At 37.2% G+C, this 15410-nt stretch overlaps 1 protein-coding gene across 1 annotated transcript in view; it reads right to left on the bottom strand.

Moving 5' to 3' along the window:
• The window catches only part of SLC30A7 (solute carrier family 30 member 7), an 83969-nt gene that overhangs the window by 12928 nt on the left and 55631 nt on the right, over window positions 1–15410 (bottom strand). The window contains exon 9 of the mRNA XM_003990369.5: window positions 5526–5616. Coding sequence (XP_003990418.1) covers window positions 5526–5616 — 91 coding nt within the window. The remainder of the gene's footprint in view (window positions 1–5525; window positions 5617–15410) is intronic.

Genomic DNA, 15410 nt, shown 5'->3' with positions numbered 1-15410 from the left:
TCCACTGCTATCAGCCTAGCTGAAGACAGCATTATCTCAAGTCTGGATTATATCAAGTATATCTCAATTATATATCTCAAGTATATATCAAGTATTATTATCTCAAGTATAATTATAATAATAATAAAATATTTTAATAACTGCTCTATTTCTATTCTTACACCTCTTCCATCTATTCTCATCACAGTAGCCCGAGTGCGATCCTGTTAGTTTGGGTCAGATGCTGCCACTTGCCTGTTCAAAATCCTCCAAGGACTTCCCATCTTACACTGAACAAAAACCAATGTTTTCACGATGACTTACACGGACCCGTGTCACATGGCCCCCCCTTTACCTGACCACCTCATCTCCTATTGCCCTGGCCTTGCTCCTTCTTCCCCAGCTAAACCAGCGTTCTCACCACTGGCTGAAAAGTCTGGCACACTCCCGCCTCCGGGTATTTGCTGTTCCCTCTGCCTGCAGTGTACCTCCCTTCCTGACTTCTACTCGCTCGACTATGTGTGGGTTTTTAGGCAAATGTCATCTCAGTAAGTTACTATAACTCTGTGCTCTGGGTCTTCTGTTACTTTATCTAAAATAATGTTTTCACTTTCATGTTTCTCTGCTTTTTTTTTTTTTTTTTTTTTTTTTTTTACTTTTTAGAGCATATTGTCACATATTGCATTACTCCTTTATATTATTTATAATTTTTATTGCCTGTCTCTCCAGCAGAACTTAAGCTCAAAAGCAGCAGGGATGTATTTTTGTGTTTTTATGTTTTGTATCCTTAGCACCTAAAAACAATTCTTGCCCCAAGTAAGTTGCTCAGTAAATTGTGTGTGTGTCTATGTGTGTGTATAATATATATACATAAACACACACAAAATAAAAACATGATTTTGAAAACCTAAACAAAATGGATACGTTTTTGGAAATACAGAAAATGCTGTAATATGAGAAAAAAAGTAAATGTGGGAAAGGACCATTAAAAATTGAATATGTAGGGGTTAATATACAAAATATAAAAATAACTCATACAACTCAATAGCAAAAAACCAAACTCTCTGATTAAAAAATGGACAGGGGTGCCTGAGTGGCTCAGTCAGTTAAGCATCCGGCTTTGGCTCTGGTCATGATCTTGCAGTTCGTGAGTTCAAGCCCCATGTTGGATTCTGTGCTGACAGCTCAGAGCCTGAAGCCTGCTTCGGATTCTGTGTCTCCCTCTCTCTCTACCCCTTCCCCACTCATGCTCTGTCTCTCCCTCAAAAATAAATAAACGTTAAAAAAAAATGGACAGAGGATTAGAATAGACATTTTTCCAGAGAAGACATACAGATGACCAACAGATAGGTAAAAAGGAGTTCAACTCATTAATCACTAGGGAAATGCAAATCAAAACCACAATGAATTACCACCTTACACCTGTTAGAATGCCTATTACCAAAAAGACAAGATCCTTTTCAATTCTGAGATTCTCTGATTTTTAAGTAATCCATTTGGGATGTTAATTAAGAAAAAGTGGAACTTAGATCTATCAAAAACATTCATTTTTATCAGAATTTGATGAACGTAGGCATTATTTTCTATAAACTCCAAGACAGTTGGTAGGAAATTCGAGACACTACCCACCATGCCCTTTTTAAAAACTGCTTTTACTGGGAAAAGAGGTCAAGGTGGACTTTTTCTTCCTCTTTCAGGACTCTGATGATGTAGTGGCTAGAACCTGATTATCACCCTACATTTTTCTAAATGGCATCCTCAGGGGATATACTGTGAGTGAAATAACCAACTGAATAGATTTCTTCTACCTCTAAGAAAGCAAGTACTCTTGTAGTAAGACTAAGGAATGATTCCTAGACAAACTGACTTTAACTCTCCTCACGTTAAAAAATATGGGGAAACTGTAGTTACAGATGAAAATCTGTGTTGCTTTTCCTACTCTGGTGGTGTGGTAGAACAGAAAGGGCATGAGCTTTGGAGTCAGATGGATAAGGAGTAGAATGCTGGTTAAGCCACTAGCATTTGTGACCTTGGATGAGTTAAATTCTCCGAGCCTCAATTTTACCTATGCAAAGGACGATAAAACTTACCCTGTATAAATATGGTGAAGACCAGAAACAATATATGTAAAATACTTAGTACAGGAACCAGCTTTATAGTAAACATTCAATAAATTGCTCCCTTCTCTTCCATAATTATGATGACTATCCTACCTTACAATCATAACCACAAATGTCAAAATGGGCAACACTTCACTTTCCCTCCTTCAAAAAAACCCCCCTTTTATACCTTCTTCTTTTTTCCTCTGGCTTTCTAAGCTTTTTTGTTTGATTACACTGCCTTATAAATCATAAAGAAAATAAAAGTACATAGAAAATCCCTTATCCTATACCACCAAATCCACCAGTTGACCCTCATCTATGTCAGCACATTTTTTTTTAAGTTTATTTATTTATTTTGAGAAAGAGAAAGACAACATATGAGCAGGGGAGGGGCAGAGAGAGAGAATCCCAAGCAGGCCCCACACTGCCAGGGCAGAGCCCGACACAGGGCTTGAACCCAGGAACCATGAGATCATGACCTGAGCCAAAGTCAATGCTTAACTGACTGAACCCTATGTCAGCACTTTCTGCCCCCCCGCCCCCTCCAGGGATACAGTACCCCTGGCTTCCTTCTACACTGAATTCCCCCATAGGGCTTTCAGTTCTATCCTTTTTCTTCTTCTTTTTTTTTTTTTTAAATTTTTTTTTCAACGTTTTTTATTTATTTTTGGGACAGAGAGAGACAGAGCATGAACGGGGGAGGGGCAGAGAGAGAGGGAGACACAGAATCGGAAACGGGCTCCAGGCTCTGAGCCATCAGCCCAGAGCCTGACACGGGGCTCGAACTCACAGACCGTGAGATCGTGACCTGGCTGAAGTCGGACGCTTAACCGACTGCGCCACCCAGGCGCCCCTCTATCCTTTTTCTTCTTAAGAACTTCATTCTTTCAATAACCACCTTTACTACCATACCATCGATTTCTTCCTCTAGGATGGCCCATCCCTATCAATAACAAACATGCTCCTGAACTACGCTGTGTAATACAGAAATAACTACACACATGTGCCTGTTTAACTACATGAGAATTAAAATACATTAACAAAGTCAGTTGTGCTAGCCATACTTCAAGTGCTCAATAGCCACATGCTGTTTCTGATCTCTGTACTGGATGGTGCAGATTATACAATATTTCCATTACTGGGGAAAGTTCTATGGGACAGCACTGTTCTAAAATATCTTATTTTAAAAACTGATACTGCCTGATACTACATCCATACCAGGCTGTCACCTCATTTCTTTGCTCCTTTTAACAGCAGCACTTCTTTTTTTTTTTACTTTTTAAATTTTTTTTTATTATTCTTTTTAAATTTTTATTTAGTTTATTTTTTTAATTTACATCCAAATTAGTTAGCATATGGTGCAACAATGATTTCAGGAGTAGATTCTCTAGTGCCCCTTACCCATTTAGCCCATCCCCCCTCCCACAACCCCTCCATAACCCTCAGTTTGTTCTCCATATTTATGAGTCTCTTCTGTTTTGTCCCCCTCCCTGTTTTTATATTATTTTTGTTTCCCTTCCCTTATGTTCATCTGTTTTGGCTCTTAAAGTCCTCATATGAGTGAAGTCCTGTGATTTTTGTCTTTCTCTAATTTCACTTAGCATAATACCCTCCAGTTCCATCCATGCAGCTGTAAATGGCAAGATTTCATTCTTTTTGACTGCTGAGTAATACTCCATTGTATATATACACCACCTCTTTTTTATCCATTCATCCATCGATGGACATTTGGGCTCTTTCCATACTTTGGCTATTGTTAATAGTGCTGCTACAAACACTGGGTTTTACAGCAACACTTCTTAAATAGTCTTAGCTACAATCCCTAATTTCCCCAATTCATTTTCTCCTTAATCTACTCAAATCATGCTCTCCTCCCCAAACTCCTCTGAAACTGGTCTTATCAAGGTCATTAGCGATGTTCATGATGCCGTCAATGGTAACTTCTCTGTTCCTACCCTGCTTGCCCCTCAGAAAGATTCAGGGCAGTTGATTACTGCTTCCTTCTTCAGTTCTGAGAGACTACGCTCTTCCGGTTTTCCAGTTCCCTTACTAACCACTCCTTTTCCTGGTTTTCTACCGCCTGTGCTGTAAATCTGGAGGTGAGAGTAAAGGCAAAAAGAAGAGAGCTTAATTCTCCCAAGGTAATCTCATATAATCCTAATATTTTCAATATTCATATATTGATGTCTCAAAACTCTTCCTAGTCCTACCTAATCTGTCCCTGAATACCAGATCTGCATATCCAACCACTGCATTTATATTTCCCCTATACCAATAGTAGGTGCTTCAATTCTAACATATGCAGAATAGAACTCTTGATTTGGGGGATTTTCCATCCTCAAACCTACATCAATACAACCTTAATCTTAACAAATGGTATCAGCATCTACCTAGCTGAGAGGCAATACTTTTTCTCCTCTCCACTAATATATAATCCATCTCCGAAAATGTATCCCAAATATGTCCTTACCTCCATCTTCACTGCTACCTCTTTAGTCCTAGCCACTATTTCTCCCCACATAGATAACAACAGCCTCATCACTGGCTTTCTTTCTTTCATTCTCTCTAGAATTTGTTCTCCAGCAGCAAGCAGAATAATCTTTTAAGAACCTAAGTTTTAGGACACTATTCCTGCCTAAAAATTTTCTAATGCTTCCCACTGGATTAAAATTAAATCTAAACTTCTTGGTAAGACCAAAATCTCTGTATGATCTGGCCCCTACCATTCTCTGCAGCCTTTCCAGCCACTCATCCCTTTGTTGATTACACTCCAGCCACAGTAGCCTTTTCTTCTGTTCCTCACAATTCAAAATTACTTCCAGCCACAGAACTTCTGCGCTAAGCATAAACTGTTCCTTTGCCTGAAACCCTCTCCTCCATGACTTTCATAAGGCTGGCTCCTTCATGTCATCAAGGTTTCGATTTCCTTGAATATAATTTCCTTAGTGAATCTAAGGTAACCATCCACGTCTACCACATCACTTTGTTTTATTTCTATTACAGTAACGTCATGGATATTTTCTTACTTCTCAAGGTATTTAGTGTCTGTTTTTCCCCACTAGACCGTACACTCTTCGAGAACAGAGACATTGTCTGTCTTGCTTACTCTTATATCCTTAGTACCTTATTAGAATACCCGGAACAAAGTAGGAGCTCAAAAAATACAGGTTGAATAAATGCTTATATCATCTGCTATTCATACCTATATTTTAAAAGAACTGCTCAAATTCTAAACGGGGACAAGTTCTACCACATTTTCCTTAGTAAAGTTCCATATTTTCCAATGATTTTATTCTGGTTTGTGTAAATAGCATTCATGGTCAGCATTCAATCTTGAAAAAATACTAAATTATATACATATGCTACCCATATTTGTAAAAGTTAAAAACCCTAACAGCTTGCAAACAACATAAAATTTAATGGCTTGGAAGCTCTGAAACTTACCCTCTGATAGCACTGAGGCAGAGTATTTTCCAACACTGGAGGGGTTCTCTGCATTAATATACCAACAGATTCTCTTAAAAGAGGAATAACGCTAAAGAAAAGGAAGAAAACATTTATTAAATCCATTCTGACGATCCCATTCTGCAAGAAAGTAATAATATACCTCCCTATACTAGAACATAGTAAGATTTACCAGAATAATATGAAGAAGAAAGAATCTAGTCACTGTTCTAAATTTGTCCTGTGATCGGTAAGTTATTATTAAAAATAAAAGAGCTAGATAAAATGCACTAACATACGAAACACTGAACTATACTACTGAATAGTATTGAAGCATCAAAAATCTAAACATAGGAGTCATTCAACTGCTATTTAAAGCATTATTTCAATTGACCAGAATCTTCCAATGTAATCTATAAAATATACAATGGCCAACTGGTCCTTATTGTTTATCAAATATTACATGTATGTATCTGAATAGTATTGTAAGGAAAAATACAAAAAAAATTAATATGGTATATTAGTTCGTTCATCCAATATTTTTACAGCCCAATTACATATCAATTATATATCTTTCGTTACCAGCTATAGATCTTTCATTATTTAAAAAATAGAAGGGAGGGGTGCCTGGGTGGCTCAGTTAAGCGTCTGACTCTGGCTCAGGTCATGATCTCACAGTTCGTGAGTTCGAGCCCTGCATCGGGCTCTGTGTGACAGCTCGGAGCCTGGAGCCTGCTTCAGATCCCGTGTCTCCCTCTCTGTTCCTCCCTTGCTCGCACTCTGTCTCTTTCTCAAAAAAATAAATTAATAATAATAATAATAATAATAATAATAATAATAAATAAATATAGATTTAAAAAATTTAAATAAAATAAAATAAGAAGTAGAGAAGCCTCGATGTAACCACAGATCTAGTGCATCAGCACCTTTAGTGACAGGGTCTGAATGTCTGTGTGTGTTGCTGTAGCCAGTCCTCCACCAATATTTGGAAATCACTACTTTAAGCTCTTTGGATGGTTAAATGTCCACAAAACAACTAACAGTACAATGATGAGGGTGACTCTACTGCAGTAGTTCTCTTAACTATCTAGACATCAAATTCACCTTAGAGTCTTATTTGTTTTCATTTCTGACAGATTAAATCAGAATCTTTGAAGGGAAGTCAAGGCATCTGTTCTCATTTGTTTACTATTTTTTAAAAGTTTTTATTTATTTATCTTGAGGGTGAGAGAGAGAGAGAGAGAGACAGCACAAAGAGGGGAGGGGCAGAGAGAGGAGAGAGGAGAATCCCAAGAAGGCTCCAGGCTGTCAGTGTGGAGCCCGATACGGAGCTCAAACTCACAAACCGTGAGATCATGAGCTGAGTCGATACCAAGAGGTGGACACTCAACCAACTGAGCCACCCAGGTATTCCACGGCATATGTTTTTAAAAAGCTCTCCACATGATTCCAGTGGGTCAGGGTGGCCAGGCACAGCTCTACTGCTTGAAGCAGACTGAGAGGAGGTCAGAAAAAACTTCACTGCACTAATAACTTAAGCCAGTGCTCTCTTTTAAATGTGGACAATCTCAAAATTTCCAAAGTAAAATCCCTTCTAGTTACAGCTGTAGGAGACAGAGACAAAAGAAACATATATTTCAAGATAGGCAGAAGTTGAAATGTACCTTAAATATTAGTGATATTTCTTTTTTTTTTTTTTAAGTTTTGTTTTTATTTAAGTAATCTCTACATCTGATGTGGTGCTTGAATTCACAACTCCAAAATCAAGAGTCATGTACTCCTCTGTTTGAGCCAGCCAGGCACCCCCCAAAATTAGTGATGTTTCTGACAGGTGGAAAGGAAGAGGAGACATTCAAAGAACAAAGACAATGAGAACAGAGAGGATGCTTGTCTTCCTCACAATTCCCAAGGAGGCCTAGTAAAGTGCTGGTTCCAAAGTCAGCCCACAATAAATACTTGTTGGTTAAATCAATGATAGATAAGCAAATATTAGATGTTTTAGAATCTAGATTAAAGATAGGAAATGGGCAGAAGGAAGCAATTACGAGACTGTTCCCACACGTTAAGTGCACAGTGATAAGTACTTGGATAATGAAAGTAAGATAGGAACAGAGATAACTAGGAAAATTAAACAGATATGGAGAGAAATAACTGGTGTCTAACTGGATGTAGTGAAGAAATAGTGAAGTGACACCAAGGACAAGTCCAAAAGACAAAAAGCATGGAGGGAATGGCAGTAGTGAAGATGAAAACTCAGTGTAGACAGGAGGTTAAGTCACATTCAAGTGAAAATATTCTTTAGTCAGATTAAGAGCTAAGTACAAATAATTAGATGCCACCTTTAATTCCTTCTTCTCCCTTTAAACCCCCATGCTCTAAATCACTAAGTTCTCAAGATTTAACATCCTAAATCTCTCTTGCCTCCATCCTTGTCATTCTACTACACTTGTCTACAATAATCTCTACATCTTCACTTGGATTATTATAACAGCCTCCTAGCGGGCCATTTTTGCCTCTAGTCTTACTTCAAGTCCATTGTGATAAGCAGCTTCAAAGATAGATCCCAATGGCCCATGCCTCTCTACTATTCATGTTCTTGTGCAATCCCCTACTCTTGAGTGTGGGCTGGACCTACTGACTTGAATACAGCACAGCAAAAGTGGGACATGGCACTTCTAAATTAAGGTTAAAAGACTCTGGCTTCCATCTTGTTCACCCTGCTCTCTTACGCTCTCACTTTGCTCACAGCTGTCATGTTGTGACCTGTTCTAAGGAAAAGCCCAAGTGACAAGCAACTGAGGGATGCCTCCTTAGAGGAACTGAGACCCTCAGTCCAATAGTCCAAAAGGAACTCAGTACTTTCAACAACCACTTCAGTGAGCTTAGAAGTGGATTCTCCCCCAAATGAACCTTAGAATGACTGTAGCCCTGGCTGACACCTTGACTGCCATCTTGTGAGTGACTCTGAGCCAAGGATCCTCACTGACTATGACCAGGTTCCTGAACCAAAACTATAAGATAATGCCCATTATTTTAGCTACTAGGTTTTTTTTATTTGTTATGCATTCTTAGATAACTAATATAACCATTCTTTTTAAAACTATTAGACTAATCTATCTAAAATCAGTATCTGACCCTATTATCCCTTCCCCATTAAAAAAAAAAAAAGATCCCTTAAAAGCTCCCCACTGCCTAGGGGATTAAACGTAAGCTCTTGAACATGGTATATTTTTGGATCTGCCCTGCCTAGCTTCACATCCTATCAATCCTTGCTTCACATTTTAAGCCCTCAAACCAAACATACTTGCACTTTACTTTTAGCTGTTTCTTCTTTTCAGGCTTACTCATGCTGTCACTTCTGCCTAGAATGTCCCTAAACTGCCTTGTAGTCTGGCTTTCATTCCTTCTCTAAAATCTCAAGTGTCACCCCTTCTAGGGTATATTTCCTGATCCCAAACTGTTCTTCTCTCAACTGTACGAAATGTCCTTTCTGTGCTCCTTAAAAAAAAAAAAAAAAAAAAAAATCTGCGCTACCTATGGCAACGTTAGAGCAACTAGAAGTGAGGTTAAGGATTTTTACAGCAAAAGAATAGTGGTTATTCCTTCATGTAACCTGAAGAGCAGTGTCTGTTTCTATCTACTGTGCTGTTATTATTATACAGGTGAGGATGCCCTGGGTTTATAAAAAAGGCAAAGAAAAACATGTTGGTAGACTCACAGGCTACAACTCAACCATTATAACATTTTTCTTTCCCCTCTCCATCATTTCTCAAGAAAAAGAAAGGACCAGTCACAGAATATTTTTACAAACTAACTTACAATTTTTATGTTTTCCTTCTTTCCTTACTGTACTTTTCAGAAAGTGAGGCACAAAAATGGTTCTTCTATAATGAAAGTTTGAGAAAAAAGAGGTTTGTTTTTTTTTTATATGTACCTCTTAGAACCACACAGAAAAATTTAGCTATTTTGATCATTTCTTCTTCAATCTTTATCCCAAGGAACTGCTAATAATGCCTAAAGATATCTGAGGTAGAAAATGGACTCATGATACTTGGGTTCTAATTCTGCCATTAAATAACTCTGGACAAATTGTATAGCCTTCCAGAGCACCAATTTTCTCATCTGTAAAATGAGGAAGTGGATTAAATATCTAGGGAATTCCTTCCATCTGCACTTTTCATTCCATAAGGAAAAAAATGGTCAAACTACAAGGAATACTAGTGCAAGAATATATTTGGAAATTAAAGAAAATGTTACATATATATGTATACGTATATATACATCTGTATATATGTATATCAAGCATCACAAAATGAGGAGAGATCTACTTGGCAAACTGCTTTACTCCTGCACATGGATTTTAAGCAATCAATATGAATAAGCAACTATTGAACTATTTGGTATCATATTTCCTAGAACTAGATGGAATCTTACTCTAGATTTGGAAATGATGGTCTAGAACACCAAAGGAACTTGCTGAAGGACACAGCTAGTGAGTAGGAGAGCTAGAATAAAAAGACCAAGACTTTGGACTCCAAATTCAATTTTGAAAAGTTCAAGTCAACATTTATTATATGCCTACTATGAGCCAAGCATGTGCTAAGCACTGGAAATAAAACGATAAATAATACACAATAGCTACTTTAATGGAATCCACAACTTTTGAAAAAGCCTATAGAGAGGTCACTGGAAATCAGGCAACACACACTCATTCAGGGCCCAGCATTTGGAAGAAGGTGCATATGAATGGAAAACAACTAGAGACGATGCCTGTATCCATTTTCATTTCCCATGAACTTTTGGCGAACAGTTTTCTTTATTAATGTGTTGGTAACTTACTTTTAAATATCCCTTTTAAAATAGAGAAAAATGGGCAAAAATAGAAAAGAATACAGACCTTACTGTAGCAGAAGGCAAACACTATGAGCAATGATATTATTAAACAGCAGATGGGAAACATCTTTTTGCAAATGACTTTTAAAATATAATGTTTTAGGGGGCGCCTGGGTGGCTCAGTCGGTTAAGGGTCCGACTTTGGCTCAGGTCATGATCTCACAGTTTGTGGGTTTGAGCCCCGTGTCGGGCTCTGTGCTGACAGCTCAGAGCCTGGAGCCTGGAGCCTGCTTCAGATTCTGTGTCTCCCTTTCTCTCTGCCCTTTGCCTGCTCACACTGTCTCTCTCTCTCTCAAAAATAAACATTAAAAAAAATTGTTTTTAAATATAATGTTTTAGAATACCTAGGCATAGTCTAGTTTTTCTAATTTTTGTGTTAGCTAAAACACAGTAAGTAAGAGATGACTGAGTCTAATCTATAATAATCCTTGAAGAGATCAGCCTTAAAACCTTAAGGACATTTCCCCAACACAGTCTCTTAATAAGGCACCCAGAACAACCATCTACAAATTTATCCAAACCTTTGTTCAACTTTTTATGTCTATATTCCATGTATGTTGCTTCCCAAAGCCAGCTATGCCTTGCCATCACATTTGTTTAAAAAAGAAGGAGGAGGAGGAGGAGGGTGGGAAGGAAGGAAGGATGGATGGACTAGTATTTCCTCTTTTCTCATAAAATTCATTTATTCACATGTGGCTTAGTTTGAGGATTCTAGAACTGGTGAAGAAGTTCCATGATCACAGATAACACACTATTAGAATTAACAGGGAATTTAGAAATCATTTACTTTAACACTCAATTTAAGAATCATAATGCAAATAAACATTTTAATAAAATTAATTTTAAAATAACTAAATAAAAGATATCAATGATATAAGGAAATAATATATAACAGCGGTTTTTTTTTTTTTTGGTAAGGGTCAATGAGGTGTTTATTGATTTTGCTATATTATAAGATTTGAAATGGCTGCCTGCTTCAGTAGAAATTTAATAAAATGTTTATATTCAACAGCAGCAAGCATTTCGCCAAAGCACATGGATGTGTCACACTAATTCTGTCTAATAGGAATTCTAAAATCATGTAAGGATTTCAGAGGTAACTAGAAGTAGGTCATGAAACTGTGGAAGAGGGAGAAAGGTACTTGCTAAAACCTTTCAGCAATTCAGAACCAAGGTCAATTTCTGTAACAATTTCAAAGATCATAAAAATGTAAAAGAAACTTGCAGAAACTTTATTTTTGCTTTTTAGTGTTTAGCTCAGGAGTTTGCGTCCATATTTTTCTGATTAACTATCGTAATGGGAAATCATAAAACAGATTTTAGCATGGATCTATCTACCCATAATGAAAGGATACTGGGAAAAAGACAAGCTTAGCAAATTCCTGACTGAGCTAACACTTAGAGCTTCATCCAAACCCAAAGAGGAAGCATTTGGAAACAATTAGAGGTTCACTTCTCGTTGACTAACTCAATTCTAACTTTAACAGTGAAACACCATTTTCCTAACATATATAAAAGGCATGAGTCATTAGGTATATGAGTTTACCAGTAAAACAGGGTAATGGTTTTATTCTTCAAAAGCTGAAGGTAAATCAAGTTTATAATCATATAGTCATAAACATAAAATTAATGTGAAAGTTTAAATGCTGGCAGATTAAATAAGCAATAGTTATTACTCTTTATTGCCAGTAACTTTGCAAATGAAAATATACTCAAATCTTACTTTGGAAGCAGCTTTTAGTGAAAGTCTCACCATTTCAACAGTAAATTATCTAGCCATAATTATGAATAAGCCAAACAAAATAAAAGGGTATACATTATGAAAACTTCTGAAGAACAGACTAGTGATAATCATAATGCTTAGCAATAAAAAATTTCAGAGGGCTGAAACTATTACTTAGATCTGAGAATAAACACCTATAATAATAATTAAAACATAATTACTGATTCAACTTTTTGAATTGGCTTATGGGCTCAGTCCTTGGGCATATTATCAGGGGTTCTTATAATCTACAAACATAGAAAAAGATAGTTGCACTTTTTGAAGAACCCATACATTGGAAGGTCTGGTATTTGCCACACACTTGAAAATATTTACTGGACAAATAGCCAAAGAAAACTGACCCCAAACTGAAATGTACTCTATGTTTCGACACAGTAGTCCTATGGCAAGCTGTAAATATGCAGTCATATTTGCCTAAAAACAATTATTTCATACTGATGAACAATTACCTTAGTTAACCCAGAATACCATAAGCCTAATATAGAAGAGATAATCCCAAACCACAGGGATTGTGGTGTACCTTATAATTATATAGAATTTCAAAACCTATGGCTTAAATCAATGCACATTTACAGAGTACCTACTTTACTCAATAACGGTGATAATAAGATACCCTAAAATATGCCTAGAACTCAGAGCCAAAGTCATGAAAAGGTCATCCTTTATTTCTTAGACTTCTGGAACTTAATTATAACACCTAATGCATCTGGTCTTTGGACCAAAAGCATTAGTAAATACTGCCAAATCAGTAAATAATTAGTAATGTCTTTGTTTAGACAACACCTAATAGTTTTTAAAGTCCTTTCGTAAATTTTTTCTAATTTGATCCTGACACCAGCCTTAAGTTAGTAACCTTAAGAAAAATATCCCATTTTGGAATAATCGAATGTCAGATGCAGAGATCACTTAGGCCAACTCTCTCATTTTACAGAAGAGGAAACCGGCTCAGAGACGTTAAGACAACTCGCTCTCTGTTACACACTGCGGAGAGGCAGAGTTGGATGTGCTGATTCTAACACTAACGCTCTCTGCACGGCACTGTGGTGCCTTATCATGATGAAGTCCTCCAGGGTCAGAGATCATGGCATGTTCTTTTTATTCCCAGTGCCCAGCACAGTACTTGGAATATAATAAGCACTGAACACATATCTGGTGAATGTTTAATGTGTTTAAAAATTTTAAACACTAGTGGAAGATAATAAGAATACAGAATAGCCCTTGTTTGATGTGACTTTCAACCCGTCAAAGTAATAGATAAATAGGAAAAGAATAAAGTTGCCCTCAACTTAGTTATTCCCCAGAAGAATTTCTATAAATAGAAACAAAAGTTTCTTATTCTCTGTTCAAGTATGGGTGAGAAAGAATGACACTTCAGCAGGAGCAATCACCATTCCCAATTCTTGATTTGTAATTTCTTAACTTAATACAAGTTCTTTTCTTCATTTTCATGAAAAAGAAACTAAAATCACACCAGTAATATAAGAAAAAAAATATTAATGATCTATTAATGATCTATTCTGTATCCATAAGGAACAAAGGTGTAGGTAAAGAAGAAAAATGAATACAAATTCACACTGATATCCTGTCAAGAGGTTGAGAATTGGGACGAGACAATAGAATCAATGAAGTAAGAGGGCAAAAGTTGTAAAAAATATACAGTTTTGAGAAGACTTTTGAGAAGACTGAAAAAATTCACGTTATTTGTATTAAATATGGTAACATTTGTATTGAAAAGATAATGTGATCTGGAAGAGCCGCCCCACTACTTCTGTAACCCATTTAAAGCAGTAGCTAGACTAGGATGGGCAAAAGCAAGAGATAACGTACTTCAAGGAAATCTGCATTTTAAAAAATTTTATTATTGGAGACAGAGAGAAAGAGACAGCGCACAAGCAGGGGAGAGAGGCTGAGGGAGAGAGAGAGAGAGAATCCTATGCAGGCTCCCCATTCAGCACAGAGTCCGATGTGGTGCTCAATCCCATGACCCTTGGATCATGACCTGAGCTAAAAATCAAGAGTCAGACGCTCCACCAACTGAGCCACTAGGCGCCCCCATTTTTAAAACAGTATAGAAGTGAAGACACAGGATCTTGTTTAGAAAAACCAAATAAGATGGCAAGAAATATTGATCACAATTATTAAAATCAAATTAATTATCATTCAGATAGCTTCAGTGATCACAAGTTTTAACTGAGAACAAAAAGGCAAAGGCCTTGTGGTCAGCAAGAAAAATCCAAAAGGAATAGAACCAAAGTGCTGATTATCTCTAGGTTCAACAAAGCTATTAGGAATCTGAGCTAAAATGTGTCTGTCTGGTTTAAGTTAAAAAATGGTATACCTGTAACTGATTCAATCGATGTGGTATTCAAACCTTAACATTTCCTCACCATACAGTGATAGAGCTTTGCCTCTAGATGGCTGAATGTGTTCCTCTGAAGAAATCTAGCAGCCAGGAAGGATACCACAGAGAAGTAAAAAGGGGCACTGTTAACATGCAGCAACTCCTGTGCCCTCCTAAACGATGGAGGCAGTCCATACAATGAACTGTATTTCTTTTATTCTCTCCTTCCTTTCTCTTTTTCCCCTAGTTGATAATGAATGAATGAGGGTCAGTCGAGGGTGGCGGGGGAGGGGGGGGGGAGGGAAGGGCATGTTATCATCATAGGAGAGAAACCATGTAAGTGAATGGTGCCTGCTATCCAACAGCATTCCTTTGGGGAAGGAAGGTAGGCAGGCAATTAACACTCATACAGTGCTTCCCATTTTTTTGCCAATTTGTTCTAGACTTTATATATCTTAATCCATTTAATCCATACATAGCAAATTATGAGGTAGGTATTACTATTAACCCCATTCTAAAGATGAAAAATTGAGGAACAGAGAGGCTAGGTGACTTGCCTAAGGTCACACAGCTAAATGGTGAAACGAGGATTTGAACCCAGGCACTTTGGCTCCATAGCAAATGCTCTTAACCACTCTGCATTATTTCCTCCAATGAAGTCATCAAAGTGGCTTTGCTAGCGATCACAAAGTGCCTTTGCCTATAGGAGAGTTCTGACTTTAGGAAAAGCTGATCTTCAAAGCGTACAGGATGTCTGGACCACAGAAAGAAATTTAAAAGCTCAGGAAAAGATGAGCAGTAGTAACGATATGAATGTTACTGCTGACCGGTATTGTCAAAATTTAAATAGAAGCAAATCCCTAGTTAC

Source organism: Felis catus, chromosome C1 (genome assembly GCF_018350175.1).
Source record: "Felis catus isolate Fca126 chromosome C1, F.catus_Fca126_mat1.0, whole genome shotgun sequence".
Lineage (NCBI taxonomy): Eukaryota > Metazoa > Chordata > Mammalia > Carnivora > Felidae > Felis > Felis catus.
Note: the sequence above shows the minus strand (reverse complement) of the source record. Positions and strands in the feature narration are given on the sequence as shown.